Source organism: Dinoponera quadriceps, unplaced genomic scaffold, assembly GCF_001313825.1.
Source record: "Dinoponera quadriceps isolate SergipeBrazil2010 unplaced genomic scaffold, ASM131382v1 scaffold1169, whole genome shotgun sequence".
Classification (NCBI taxonomy): domain Eukaryota; kingdom Metazoa; phylum Arthropoda; class Insecta; order Hymenoptera; family Formicidae; genus Dinoponera; species Dinoponera quadriceps.
In genome coordinates, this window is record NW_014555522.1 from 380,963 (window position 1) to 396,989 (window position 16,027).

Consider the following 16,027-nt stretch of genomic DNA (forward strand, 5'->3'; position numbering starts at 1 on the left):
ACAGCGCGGGGGGAAAAATGTGATCGGGATGAGAATGGACGAGATGAATGGGAGGGGGGAGGGGGGGGGACGGGAAGGTCGGAGCGGGAATTTCGCCGGACAAAACGCCGTCCTTCGGAAAGCGACGTTCGTCTTCGGCGGGATGGCGAAGAATAGCGCGAGAATGGAAGCACAGCTCGCTTGGAGGTCGGCCAGACGTTGTGTGTCGGAAACGAGACGTGTTGCGAATGTTTCGAAACATTCAGCGGTGGATGTACGGTTTAATGGAGGGCGTGCTGCTTTTACGAGGAGAACCCGCGCCACTCGTCGCTCGCCTTTTACCAAAGAGGAATTGGGGCTCGGAGAGGAACCTCCCCCGTGAAGAAATGTTGCAGCTCGCACTGCAGCGACGGAAGAGAGCCCGAGCGTAAAGGGAATTTGGCGAGTTCTTAGTTCGCGTGTGTATTGAGTCACCGCATTATGTTACCAGCGTCGTTCCTGTTTTGACGGTGAGAACTCTGCCCGTTCATTCGTTGGTTCATCCGTACGTCCATTCGTTCGTTCGTGCGTTTCATCACGTTGTCCCGAAAACGCGTCTCCATTTGAAAGCAAACATGGATGAGCGAAAATGGTCGAAAGTGGTTTAATTAAGTCGTCGTTTCGCCGCTGCTGTATTTACCCGCTAACTAAAGTCAATGCTTGACTTTTCCTCGTAAGTCGATCTGCAGAATTAATTGACAGCTTGGAATATTTAAGCAAGCGCTAAAGCTGCGATCTAGACGGGAATAGTCAATTAACCGGGCGAAAGCGCTGAGACGCCGCATTTTAACTGTTATCGTCTCGTCTCGTCTGGCCTTGGTCTTTGTCGTTAGAATCTCATTTTAAGCCGCCCACTTTCTCACTCTCCGGATAGGCCTACGATCTTTCGACGTATTTTCGGACGGTACGCGACTATGAGACGAAGATAAGCTGAACAACTTGAGACGCTAAAACGTATTAAGCGACGCGGCTGCGAAGCTCAAGGAAATCCCGACCCGACGATCCATTTTTAATTGCGTGTACACATACATACAACCGCGTGCTCGCTGCTCCACCCCCGTTTGTTCGTTTGATTCAACAAGCGGCGTCGACTGTATCTGAATATTTTTCTCCTCCATCAATCAGATACTCTCTTCATCGAACAACAGATACTCTCTTCATCGAACAACAGATTAAATAGCCTGCGTGCTTTCGATAATCGCAAGAGACGCGGAAAGGTGAATTATTAGTTTAATCGAAATCAAATTTTAATTAATTATCAGCAACGGAGACGAACGTATCTCTCAGCTTGTTGGTAGAGGCATCGTTGTAAATCAAATTATATTGGTTATCCGAGCATTGCAACAAGAAACTCATTTATCTTCAGGTGCGATATCGCTCTAGGAAGAGACGCGGCTACGTCTTTAATCCGGATAATTCAAGGAGATCAGCGGATTTCGAAAAGCGACGTAATCTCGTCGATCTACCCAGTGATTGCATCACGTGCGGAGAGCGGAGGGGACAAAAGTTTCCTTCGCTTTTTCTTTCTCCGCTTTCGGCTTCCCGGAGGAACTCTCTCCCCATTCACCCCTTTATTCCCCCGATTACGTGTACGTAGGTGGAAACTCCATTCGCGCGAATGAGCAAAAGGACCGCATAACGGCCGAAGAATTTAAAGTAAACCTCGCGCGAACCGTGCGTCCTCCATTCTGCCGGCGTGACTTCGCGGAGCGTGCGGAGTCCGCATTTACCTGCGACAAGAAGTTCGATGAGTAATCAGGATCGGCCAACGCTCGGCTTCGTCGCTACTCAGCTCCTCGGTCTTAATAAGCCTTCCGAGATTTAACGACTTAATGGAATTATTATAATCGCTCTCGCCGCACGAGAAACAGGAGGGGAGGAGAGGAGTAGGAGCGAATTAAACTACTTTATTGGCCCAACTTTCGACCCCCCTTCGAGATCGAGGGCTACCGAAAACGTCTCGGAATCCGTTCGTGCGAATTGGATTAAATCCGGCGGGTGTGTTCGACCGGAAAGAGTGAAAAAAGGAAGCAAGAAAAAAAAAGTAGACAAAGGGAGAATTTCACTTCAGCGAGCGAGTTGCGTTCGTCTTGTCGCACGATTTACGACGCTTACCGCGAACCGCGCTCGCCTGGTTTCCCGGTGATTCCCGATTCCCGTCCAAAATGTCGAGACACGTTCGTCTCGGAGGAATCGGAAGGTCAACGCGAGAGAATTAAATCCAGGACTCCATAAAATATCAAGTGTCGAGCGTCCTGCGCGCGGGTGAATAGGACCTGACGGTGCCTACGCGAATGGCGGCCGTCTATAAAGTAAGCCGAACAAGTACCAGCGCACTTGCAAGAGGAATGTACACTGATCGAATGCTTTCCTGACAGTTCCTGTTTTCCGTCACCCCCCCCCCCCCCNTTGCGTTTCCCCGTTTCCAGGAAGATCCGTTCACTGCGTACATTTTTACGAGTTTACCTATCGCGAGCGAGCGCGCGCATGAACGCGCGCAAACTTTCCCCCCGTGGATTTATTTTCCTCATTTGAGAACTTTCCGAAACTCTCGATAAATTTCGCCCGCGGCTGGTGTAAGTACCTATTTTTTCCCCTTCCGAGCGAAAAACTCATACTTCTTCCGGGAATACATCCAGATTAAATTACGGCGGATCTTTCGCTGAGAGAGTCGTGACAAATCTCGACGCACTTAGCGCGAAACGCGAGCGATCTTGACGGGCAATTGGTGCGCTACGTGGCCGGAATGAGAATTTTATTTTCTTCTTCTTTTTTCTTTCTCTCACGCTGTCAGCCCGGCAAGCCGGGAGTTGCATTAAATGGAGGAGCGTTCGGTACTGATCCCGGTTCATCCGTAGTTTGACGCGAAGCGAAAGATACCTACGTGCCGTACAACGGGCACATACATTATTCATACAAGAAAGCCGTCACTGTGACAACAAGTAGGAAAATGCAAAGCTTTGTGATCCTTTCATCCCCCGGCGTTTCGCACCTACGAAGTCGAAGCATATGATCCCTCATCGATGGCCCCTGTATCCTCGCATCTTCGCCGGTGCTTGTCGAAAAATCCGACGAAATGAACTCGAGATCCGCCGATTATCTCACTATCTCGAGAATATTTCACGCGCGGCTTCCCCGGGGCCGAGGCGGGGCTCGCGAAAGGTCCCGGCCCTTCCGAGGTATTAAATTGTTTCCGCTCTCTTCGGTACGCGACATTCGAGCGCAAACCGCGCTGATGCGAATTTCAAACTTTCCACGTTTCGTTCTCGTAGAGTCTGTTTTTTTTTTTCACCTCGATAACAAGGAATGCGATGCAAAATGTTCCGAGGGTCCACGCGCAATTTCGCTCGCGAACAGCGCAAATATGTATGCAATTTCTTTTTGAGCCATTCATCGAGCCGTTGATCCGCGTCCACGTATTTAATCGCCGTTCCCGCGTCGTATCGCGCTCCTTCGCGCGCGCAGGGTTACCCGATAAAGATTTCCTTTATTCCCCGCGCCTCGTGTCCTCTCGCACGTGCCACTTTAAATAACGGTGTTATTACACATACGTATTCACGCGGGTATCGCGGGTCGATGTCTCAACGGGTTCTATGCATTTTTCACACTCGTGATAAACGTGTCGGAAATGTCGAGAAGGGGCGCGAATGACGTGACATCTGATTAGAATTTATCTTATCACCGAAAAATCGGAGATTACACGTCGCGAAGAGCATCGGAATTTCGAGCCGTTCCCCGTTGTTCCACGATTCTCGCGGGTACAATTTCGCTCCCATCGGAAGCTACGCACGTCGATTTATTTATTCGAGCGTCCCCCGTCGTTGAACCTCAAGACAAACAAGTGAGAGTACTCTATGCGGTATAAGAGCTTATTAATAAGTAAAATATGGATAGAACGTTCAGGTATGCATAGTGCATGTCACGATCATCGCGAACTTTTGCATTCCTCGAGCAATGTCACGTCCTAAATGAGAAACCGTCGGAGCGCAATTTGCAAACCGGCTCCCGCCGGTCCCTTCGAAAGAAACCGCCCGCCTCCATCTTCTCTTTCAAGGAGCAAGTTGGAGCAAATCCTCTCCACTTTCACGGTGTAAGGAAGAAAGTTGAGTGAAAGCGATCCCGGTAATCCGTTCGAAAATTGCCCCGCGACAAATACGCCGCGTCCGATATTTAACGCGTTTCAGCTAACGTAAGACCGCGGTTAAAATTTACTTGACAATCGCGCGAATCCATCCGAAAAAGACGGCAACATCGCCGGTTACGCGCTCGGAAGAAACAAATCCGTGGAGACCGCGCCTGTTTCACTTACCCGGAAGGCGTCCCGCAATTCCTGCTCCTCCTGATGCTGATCCGTAGGTGCCGCCGTGCTCGCGCCGATGTTGCTGACGATCTCGACGAATTCCTCGAAGCTGACATTTCCGTCGCCTGAGGAAAAATCACAAAGTATGATAAGGCTGAGCGCGAGAATCGTGAGCGAATATGACAAGGCGTGAAGTATGATTACGCGTTTGCGAATCTCAATCTGTTCCGCATAATCGATACTTCTCGCATATGCTCCTCAACCGATTTGTCACACACTCGCTATTTTGTTCGTTTACTATCAAGAATAACTAGTATTTGATATTTCTTAGGATTCTCTATCACGATATTTCTTAGAATTCTCTATCACGCAGTTGTTCAGCTACTTCGTGGTAATTGATTTTCCGTAAAATCGCGGTCGCGTATAACGGTACGATGAATTGCACAATCCCTTTAATTAAACGCACGATTTAATTGTACATGCAAAATAGGCACGCTCAAAAAGCTTAGGGAGAGCCCTGATTGTATAGAAAGAGAAAACTTTCTTCGTCATTTAAATGCAGAGCGAGCTCCCGAGAGGGCCGCGAACCCCGCCTGATTAAAGAAATTAAATCATTTTGAATCTAGACCCAGATTGTCTTATGTTCAATACGTTTTTCGTTTATTAATATCAATATACGTTCAACATAACGTTCGTAAACTAGTCGTTCTCGAAATATAGCTATTTACTTTATAAGCTACGTTCCGATTATTCCTACCATCTACAGTAATAAACATCGTTTTCGCTACGACGGAAGATATATACAGTTCCTGGCCATATCATTAGATCACTTTGATTTCTTAATAGAATACAGGTTAGGAGGAGAAGAAAAGCTACTAATTTTATGTTTACTCGATTAGAATAATTTTCGGTGTCAGTCAGCGCTTTTACCTCCGCAACCTTCTGAGGTATCGAATCACTTGTTTTACCCGATAATTTTTGTAAGCAATATTAATGAAATGAAATGAAATGTGAGCCAAGTGAAATGACGTCATAAAAAATACCTTTTATAGAGTAATGGTTCCTTAACATAATTCGAAGTCAATGAATCGTGAAAAATTAAGATGCCTCTGATAATATGGACCAGAGATTGTATACGAAGAAGATAACTCAAGCGGTTATTGGGATTTTCTTGGGAGTGAAATTTATCACGACGCGTTCGGCTTGCTTTTCGATCCTTTGACGAAAAACCTGTAGCGCAAATATATGCAGGATCGCGAACCGAGAAGATTGATCTTCGTTTCATGTCTCTACATGTATCCGTTCAAGAGTTAGGTCCTGTTCACGTTTTGGCACGATCGCGTTCGATGCTGATGAACGCCCCCATTAGATGGCATTGGCTGATACACTCATTCATGGTGCGAAATGGCAGATACACCCTTCTACATAGAGTGGGGTGAATAACCTCCTAGCAGGAGCTTGCAAGGCCAGATCGCGTACGCGGAAGTGGGGGCAAGGCCGCGTTCCAGCCGTATCGCGTTACAGTAACATTGTTCGTGCAGGAATGCGGACCTGCCACTACCTACATGTCGCGTGACAGGTGTCGGCGCGACTCCATTTCGGTGGTACCGAACGGATCGAGACTGTGATTCGATATGCTTATCGATATCTCCGCTTCAAGCGATCGTAGAAATGTCAAATAAGAACCGTTGTAAAATTTGGGGTGGTATTCATAGGCTGCGGTCCGATTCACGCTTACAGCGCTCTAAACGTCATTCTATCTTCATTGTTAATTCCATGCCAAAAAAAGGTAGAACGGTGCTTATAGTGCTATAAGCACATGAATTGGACTGCAGCTATAGATTTTATATTTAAGATCGGTTTTGATTGATTTTCAGATATTTCCATAGCCAATAAAATAAACCGTACAACATCTAAAGTCAATTATAAAAATATATAATAAAAATGGCGATACCTATTTAAATATAACAAGATAATTTTTAAATAATTTTAACAAATGTTATTATGAAATTTAAAATGGCTATTTGATACATCACTTAATGTTATACAATTATTGTCTGAAACGTTTATCATGAAATGCATATTTTCCAAAATATAAAAAAATTATAACAATTTTCTCATATCCTATAAATAATTTATCCTATTTACATAATATATATTCCATATATTCCATGTAATTCATATTTTATATAATTATATATAATATTTTATAATATTCTATTATGTATATAATAGAATGTATAATAGATGTATTATATAATATTATTTATATAATTACATATAATTTTACATATAGATATACTTTATATACTTTTTTTTCCGATGTTAAATGTGGACTGTCGAGACGCACGATACGAGCAAACCATATCGATGCAGACGCGAGAGATCTCACCGTATTCCCGTAAAGTAGTTCCGCGACGTAAATGCTTTCCATCCTTTTAAGCGACCATGCGCAACCCTTTTATCCCGCTATACGCCATAATAAGAGGGAAGTACACGGCAATACGAGCACAAAGGCGTAAGAAGGAAGGGTGAGAGAGCAGCCACGAACGAGAGTGAGGGAATGAACGAACTTTACACCTCGCGATCCGAAGAAATGTCCCCGGGTGGAAATTTCTTATGCGAGAAACCGCGGCTTCTTCCTCGTCGCTTTTAAAAGAGTTTTTAGTTGCTCGATGAGCAATGGACGGCGGCGAGCGGATTTTCAGTAGCCGCGCGCTGTTTCACGCTGAACGCTTAATTACGGCACCGTCCGCACCGCGCTCGCCATTAATTCGCGAGTTTACCACAAAGCGGCCCATCGTAACTCTTTCATTTACGACGTCAGTTTATAATGAATATTAAAGCTCTTGCTCTTTGCCTCTTATAATCTTGCGTGTTTAAAAATAATTTAGAATGCGGTTTGACTTCAAACAACGTTGAAGCAACAGTTTGCACATTTTCGTCCCGGCCAGTGTCACGGGTGTAGCGAAATGAAAGATAAAAAAGAAAGAAACACCGGGCCGCGGAAATAAACACGAGGCAAATTTGCAAATATACACGCGAATAATCGAGCGGATAGTATGGATTGCGGTGGTCGGGGAAAATCGAATTGATGAATCGAGCACGACGTTATCGTGGATATCCACGGAAAATAAATTCGAATCGTGCAGCCGGTCGAGAATCGTATCAAGGGCCCCCGTTCGAACGATTCGCGGGCGCTGCTTCTCTAATTTGCATAATTTGACCGCCGGTTAAATAAACGCGCGAAATGCTGTCGGCGCGTGCAGTTTACAATCCATTCTGCTGAGGTCTGTTATATAACGCTGCTAATTCCTGCGCAGCTACTGATAGATTCGTGTAAGGCCCGTCACGTGACCGTGTGCGTCGTGGTGATGAAGGCATGTATTGAGCGGTAATTACAGGTTCCCTTTGTGTACCGACTGATCTGAAGAGAAGGGCAGCTTTAAATTCAGCAATGGAGACAAAACCGATACTGCGACTGAGATAAAAAAATAACCGTCTATGTGATACATATCAATATATACATGTTGATCTTTAAATAGACATTTTAAATTTTATTTTATATCGATACAATTTTTGCGATACATTGATGCTTATTGGTGTTAAAAAAGCACACCTGTAGTTTCAATATCTTTCATGGTTAAAATTAATGGCCGTGACATTGGACAAATGGCATATCCGTTGAATAAAATTCTCATACGAGTCGACATATGAAGTGGAGTTATTCCATTATACAGAGTATTATGTACAGAGTATTATGTACAGTTATATGTACAGAGATAAAAAATACGGTCATAATTATCCTACTTGTGAAACAGAAACGAGCTGCCAATAGTAGAACAAATTTCGCCGGGCCCGGAATCGTTCTCTCTCTCTCTCTCTCTCTCTCTTTGCCTGTATATCCCATCGCTTTTGCAAAATCATAAAACCGATATGTCCAATTTGCGCTTTTAATTTGATTACGTGAATATCTCGTTTCGTCAAGATAAATATCGAATTTAGGGATGTATGATGTGAGGTAAATAAAGTTTGCGAACTCTGAATTAAACATTCACGATGTTGCTAGTGCTTCAACGTCTATATCGAAATACTCGTATACAGCGAACGATTTCGCAACTTTATCCCACTTTGTATTTCTCCGCTTTGTAGTCCTGCAAAATTACTGTTCCTGGTGCAATTCTATTCCTCGCTACAGCCGATAAGTTCTTATCAGCCTTCGCGAACATGTACAATAACGTTTGATTCAAAGGAAACACAAGATGGAAATATAAGAAACAAGGGGAGCTAAACTTCCATTCTCCGAAGTCATAAGATCGAAGCGCGAACCTCCCGGTATTAGACAGTGGCGTTCGCGCCTCGTTCTCACCGTCAGGCGAATCTAGAAGTCTATAGGGAGAGCTTCATAAAAAAAAGCACAATTACTTTCTATAAACAAGGAACCTCTCTCTCCCTCCCTCTGCCATCTATTTATTGTGCATTTCTGCACTTTATTCGGTCAAGGATATAAATGCTGTGGATGGTACGTGTGGATTTTTGCGCGAAATCTTGTTATTTCTTGATGTATATTCCCGGGACAGCTTGATCGCAATTCACTTAGCTGCTCTTATTTCCTCGAAATATAGAATCGGAATGGATGTTACGGAAAGAAATGTATACACACGAGCGAATCAGGCGGCCTATCGGCGCTCCCGCGATAAAATCGCGAGCGATCGTCCGTCTCAGCGCGTCTCGCGCACACAAAGGCGAGCGGAGGCGCGTGCGACGTTCCTTTAAAAATCGACGTCCTCATTTGCAGCGTCGCGTCGCGCCGAGATTTCCCCCCGGCTGCAGTTACCGGCGTCGGCCTAAGCGGATTTCAGTCGGGGATAAGCACCGGTGTAAACGGGATTTAGCCGGCGATAATGCCGGGGCCGCGGGAGAGAACCGCTTTGGGATTCGCGAACATGTATATGTACATGCCGACTTTGCGACCCTCTGTCCTCCCTCGTTCCACCGTCCTACCCTTGCTCGCACGTGCATGCCGCGCGGCACGCATGCACCGAACACGCGCACGTCTCTCCGCGGCGACGTTTCGCGAGCGCTTACACGAATACGTGGACGCGCGTAAACACGCGCGTAAAATCGCGATCACACCTGTTCCCGTGAGAGTGAGACGATATACCGTCGGGAGAAAGATCGCCGGTGGGTTTAAAGTATGTTACATGTGCCGGCACGCACCTTGCTAACTTACCGGCAATAACGTTGCGTTTGCACAGGCACGTCCAGATGAGAGAGTTTACGACGGGTGTCGGGACTCCTGGAAACGTGACTACCTCATTTTCCTCCGTCGCCGTTCTCTTTGTGTTATTTTTATTTATGTTAAATGAACGGATTCATTCGCGTAATGGGCTTCACCTTCGCATACCTCGCCGTAAATTTTGCCGAACGTTCGACACCGCGAAGGGTGTCTCTATGTGACTCCGTCCGAGAATAAAAATGACCACTAATTGCAAGTTTTATAATAGAACGTGCTTAAAAGTCTCACTTTATTCGAATAGCTTCGCATTTAGATTAAGATTTCGCTCTTAATTGATTAACAGACAAAGTTTTTAGTAGCAACTCGAACGCTCTCAAGGATAGTTTGCGCCTACTCAGACGGCCTATGAATTAATAAAAGCCTACTTTGACGATATTGATACTTTTTATTCTCTCTTTTGAACCTTCAATTCTACAGATTAAATTTTAACGCTAAAACAGCGAAGACGGACATTTAAAACATCAGCAAGATGGAGGTTATATTACATTATTAGAATTGAAATCGAACCTATTTTACTATCTTAGTTCCTACTGTGTTGTAGAATTAAAGGTATTAACATAGGACCAAAATTTCGACTCGGGCGAGCTTTCCCTTCTCGTCTCTGTCGTACAGAGTGTGCGAGGAGCGCGAGTTGGATTTTTCCGAGGGGCGGGATCACAATCGAAACGAGAGCAGCGGTCGCGTGCGACTTAACAGCCGCAAGATTACTATGGCTGCGGGGAGAGTCTCCAATAGAATTAATCAATAGCGATTACGATCATCGATCTGTTCAACATAATTCCCGGCGCCATTCCCAGATAACCCGTAAGCGGAACGACATAGGTGCGGACGCGCACACACGGACATGGCGGCGCACACAACGTGCGCCCGTAGCTCTGGGCATTTTCTGATAGCGGATTCGTCGCGTGTATTATACCATGTATTACATGCCCCACGTACGTACGTACAGCGAGCATACAAATTGACTGCGTGTTACGATACGGACCACCAGGATTCCAGATGAATTCCATAGGCGTAACTCGGAGAGGGTAGGGCGATCAGATAGGAATCGTGCCAGCTCGAAATCGCTCTGTGTACGTCTTGGAGAAGCCCCCGACGGATCAATCGCGAATCCGATAAGAAGCTCACGGTGTTGGCATATTACAAATGTCACGGTCACGTGTTTCGCATAGTCGAAAACGCTCGTGCACGTTTTTCGCCGATGCGCCGTCACCGCCGCTTCAACCCTCACCACCGCCGGCTATATCGTTGCAGTTGCGTCGCAGGAAAAAAAAGAGAGAGGGATGAGGGAAAAGGCGTCAATTAGCTTCGTTTCGTTCCACGCATCCGCGCTCGTCCATCGCATTCCTTGCTTGTCCATGTTTCCTTTTTCGTTACTTTTTCAACCAATCTGTTCAGTCGTTAACATTCTCACGAAACTCGAACATGGCGATCGTGTAGCGTAGACGATGCGACGGATTTGTCCTTCTCTGTCCTCCGTCTGTCTTAACGCAAACATGAGTTACATAACGCGAGCGATATCTCGGGACAAAAATTACAGATAAATCCGACCACTTCGGCCGAAGGGAAAATAATATTGCGCATACTCGGAGAATTCCTCATATTCGGTCTCTCGTCAGGTCTAATAAGTAAGCGATCGACAGCTGGTCTCCAATAGAAACGTCAAACGCTGTTGCTCCGACGCGTTTTTTCACGCGGTTTGTCACTCCTGTGGGTACTTCTTTTCAACCGGGACCCACCTGACTGTCACGCGGATGTCACTTCGTTTCGTTTGTTAAGTATCCCGTGGCCACGCGCACGCGCACGCGACACGAGATCCATTCCCGATGGAATTAAATTCTGGCGTGGACACGCGTTCAAGAGAGGGAAGAGTGAGGGAATATGGATCTCGGACTGACCGTACTCGCATATGAAGCGCTCGAGTCCTCTCTCGTGTGCCTCTCTTGTTCTAACCGATCTCAAATATCGCCCGATACGGAAAACAGCGATAAAATGTAAATAGCTGTGATATACGCTCGCCGGGCGAGCTATAATTGCAGCAGGTTCTTTTCGTTCTTCTAAGACACGTAGAGTAGAAATATAAACGGACATAGAGGAAAAGGGAGGAAGAAAGAGAGAGAAAAATGGGGAAAGAGAGAGAAAGTATGGAGCAGCAAAATAACAATATACAGGGTAATCTGGGTTGCGATACGTCGAGAGACTGATGGAAACGAAGGCGGACCGGCGCGAAGCCGGACGTTATCCGCGAAATGTTATTAGTTTCGCCGATAGAGGATCCACGCGCGAACAGTCGGATCGATAGAGCGATATCGTTCCTCCTCCTCTAACAATGATGTACATGCTCCGGGCGAATTAAATCGCGGAGTAAAAAGCGATACGACGAGGGCGCTCGCCCGCTCGCTCGCCGGAACACGCCGGAACTCGACCACTCGTTATGCTGCGCGAAACAAAACAGCGATCTTTCGACAACTTTCGAACGATGGGAAATGCTGACCGGAATCACCAGTCATTTACCAGCCAGAGCGATACTGATATTGTAGATTATTCTGACCGCGCAAGAGAGCATCGGAACTTCTGCTCGCGAAGTTGAGTAATTCAATCTAGTCTATCGAGAGATGCGGCATCGATCGACCTCTCCGAAGATAAATCAAATAGTATTATTCGTACATTGCCAGTGATAACAGATCGTTGTAAATACTTCACTTTGAAGATTGAAGCGCGTTCGCTATGGTATTTCTATATTCGCAACGACAAGGCAATCAACCGGTTTGGCAATACACGGCGAAGACGGGTCAGTCTTATATCTTATGAATAAGTTTCGCGAGTTCGACGGACCCTCTGTCCGTCCCGTCTATCCTGGTTGCGGTAAACGGTGCCGTTTGACGTCGTTTCGGCAAAAGCGAAAGTTTCAGGAAATTCCGGCACGTATTCGAGAGGAAGCGAGCGAGCGAGCGGGCCCGAGAACGGCTCCCTCAAAGATTCATGTCGCCGCGATCGTATTACGGCCTCACCCACGCGCAACCGGCGCAGTTACAACACAACGACGTCGTAAATTACCATGCTATCGCGAGCACGTAAATTTTGCATCAAGCGCCCGCGATTTGACGCGAATCGCAAATAAGTCGTCGCGCGCGCGTGTTGGTACCGGTTAGCCAGTTATAGGCGAAGCGGCTTACACAGGGCCGCGTGTCCGGATTTAACGAAGTTAAAATTATCGCCGATCGCACCGTCGGATCGCATCAACTTCGTATCCGGTAGGTAGCTTCTACCGCTGGTTCCTCAGACTTCGCTCGTTCGCCTGATCCCCGACAGAACTACTTTAACGAATAACGTCATGAGCGTTCGAGAGCGAGCGGTTGCAGCCGAAGTTATCGCGATCGCGGCTATTATGTAGCCCCTGGGATTTATGGTGGTTAAGCGCGTACCGTATGACGGTGAATAAGTTTAAACATCTTCCGACGTGCAATAGCTCGCTTATGTGCGGGTAGGTAAGCCACTATCCGAAAATCCGGACTCGGCTGCGTACGCTCCCGTATATCTTACGAAAGTTGCGGTAATATTCAGGGCAATTTTCTTGATTCTACCCGATCCTTTTCCGTTTTATCGTGATTTTTATCCGCTCGCTCTCTTCGCATATCGTCATTCCGATGGTTGATTTTGATCGCCACTCACCTATATCAATTCGGTTATTCCTTAATTAACATAGCTTAGAGGAAGCGCAACAGCATCGCCCACGTGCCAACCGATTTATGTTATTTAGTTAGGTGCACATCGTATGACGGTGAATAAGTTTAAACATCTCCGACGTGTGATAACTCGTTCGTGTACATTCGATCACGGACGGTTGCAACAGTTTTTTTCTTATATACTTCAGAACACACGAGAAACAACGGTCAGACAGCCGTCAAAATTGAATATGTATATATCAAAATTACACGTGTACATGTAATTTTGACAACTATCTGACTATCTATCGCGCATGTTCGTAAATCATAGGTTCGCTTTGTCGTATTTTTTGTGTATTCCGAAACATGTAAAAAAAAAACTGCTGCAACCGTCCTATGACCGACTGTACGGGTACGCTTCTATCAGTATTTTGAAAATTCGGACTCAGCCGCGTAAACCACCGTCTATCTTCCGAACATCGCGATAACATCCAAGGCAATTTGACTAATCTTTTTCTATTTTATCGTAATCTCTACTCGCTCGCTCCCTTCACATATCTTCATTCCGATGGCTGATTTTGATTGCCACTCATCTATATATAAATTCGGTTACTCCTTTAATTAACATATTTCAGCGGGAACATAATTGGACTACCCACGTGCCAACCGAGTTATCTTCGTACAGATTCCCGCACGGATGGAACTATATCAGATCGTCTTAATACGGCCTTATCAAGTTATTCTCGTAATAATGTGAGTGAAGCTCTATTACGCGGCGTCGCTCTATAAAGCCACGAGGGCTCGAGATTCCAGTCTAATTAAACACCTGCGGACTGCCTTTCGCCGCCTTATTTAGAGCGTGGAGATATAGAGAGGAGAAAGAGGCAGGAGATCGCGCGCTATCGATGTGTTCGCGCACTTAGGCGCAGAGACTAATTACCACTGCGGGGTGTCCGTCGTAACGTCTCCTTTTCGGATCGTATTCGAGGCCTAACGGTCGCTAATACGACGCGACCGGCTATAACGGATGGAATCGTCAGAGCGTGGAAGGTACATAAACGCCGGGATACAGTGGCGTTCACAAAAACAGAAGCGCATTCACGGTCTCTGCCGAGCAAACGGTTGCCCGGCTAGGAGGCACCGATGGCGCTGAGATTGGCTTCGTTTTCATTTAACTCACTCTGTGCGAGCACACACGCCCCGCGTACCGCGAGATATATATCTGTAATTACCCGTTTCGAAACTTTGGCCGTTATCTCGCCAGATATCGGAATTATGCGCCATTGAGAGGAGAAGGAGTGGTGCCCGAACGAATAACGCTATCACGTACGTGTATGTTATATATATAGATATGCGCACGGCCGCCGGTGAATCGCGGAGAATGCGCTTTACGTAGCCACATGGAATTTCAAACAATGCCGGAAAGCGCTGCCAGCCGGGGTAGCGTTAATTAAAAGCGTTATTAAAGTTGCCGAAGAATCAATTGCGCGAAAGGAGAAACAAATTAACTTCCCGCGGAGAGAGAAGATTGCTCGTCGTCTGAAATCCGGGTAACGAATTGCTCCGATGTATCGGTCGCGAGCGCAGCTACGCGACGAGGGAATTCAGCGCTTACTACTTAATAAAGTTCTTTCCTTCGATTTGCCAGTTTAGAGGATTACGGCGCGATTAAGCAACGGCTGGCGCTTCGCAGTCGTTCGCGGGAGAATACGAAGAGAGATCGATCGGTCGAAAGGGGGACGCTCGCGAGCGTCGTCTTCGGGAAACTGTTGCCTTCGGCCTACTCGAGCAGCGGCGCGTAGATTCCCGCTGATGTGCCGTCGGCAAAAAACCGACGTTCACCGCGCTAATCACAGCGGTAACAGTAACAGTTACGTCGGTCGTGATAACCGCATAACGATAACGGCTCGCTATTAGCGTAAACGTGACGTACCGTGGACTTTTCAAATTTGCCGTTCCCCTGGCCGATCTTATACCACACGATTCCGCGGAAATGCCATTAAATTCAGCGATGTAAAAAAGATCTTAGAAAATGTTTCACGCTGTAAATTACTTCTCGACGTTTGTAACTTAAATGTTAGGGGTACCCATAAGTAATGTTGTTTTTTGATACTTTTACAAAATTTTTTTTTATTTCACATTTAGTACAGATTAATCAAGCAAAGCGATGCTCAGTCTATCAAGCTGTGTACAATGATATTTAGTAGTTATGGTTTCATTGGGATTCAAAACCTCATGATGGATATTTATTCAATCTGTTTTCAATTTGAAAAAATCGATATTACTTATAGGTACCCCTAATAAAAAATTATAAAATACGTCCCAAAAGAACTTAGTAAATTTTTTATTTCTGTCACGCAACTTTCGATAAATTGAATATTTAAACAATAGTCTCTCCGCTGTAACATAGTATAATTACCAATGGTATTGAGAAGGTAGCTTACGTTTGCGAAAATGGAACATTTAAGGAAGGAGGGAAGGAATGAGAAAACGCCCGAGATTACACGCTATGTTTTTTACGATAGAAAGTTCCGTTTTCGCGAATCTCGCACTGATCTCCTCCGTTCTCCTCTGTTCTCTTCTTAACGGCGTATCCTTTTTAACAAGAGCGGATTCCGCGAACTCATTTTCATAAGAAATGCAGATACGAGGGAATATTACATGAGAGAGAGAAAGAGAGAGAGAGAGAGAGAGGGAGATAATTTCCCGGTATATCCGCGGCAGTGGAAATATCGAAAATCCCAT

At 45.9% G+C, this 16,027-nt stretch overlaps 1 protein-coding gene across 3 annotated transcripts in view; it reads right to left on the bottom strand.

Moving 5' to 3' along the window:
* Positions 1 to 16,027, bottom strand: part of LOC106744596 (neo-calmodulin-like) — a 63,452-nt gene that overhangs the window by 14,510 nt on the left and 32,915 nt on the right. For all 3 annotated transcript variants that reach the window (XM_014619513.1, XM_014619512.1, XM_014619511.1), the window contains exon 4: positions 4,328 to 4,443. In XM_014619513.1, the coding sequence (XP_014474999.1) occupies positions 4,328 to 4,443 (116 nt within the window). The remainder of the gene's footprint in view (positions 1 to 4,327; positions 4,444 to 16,027) is intronic.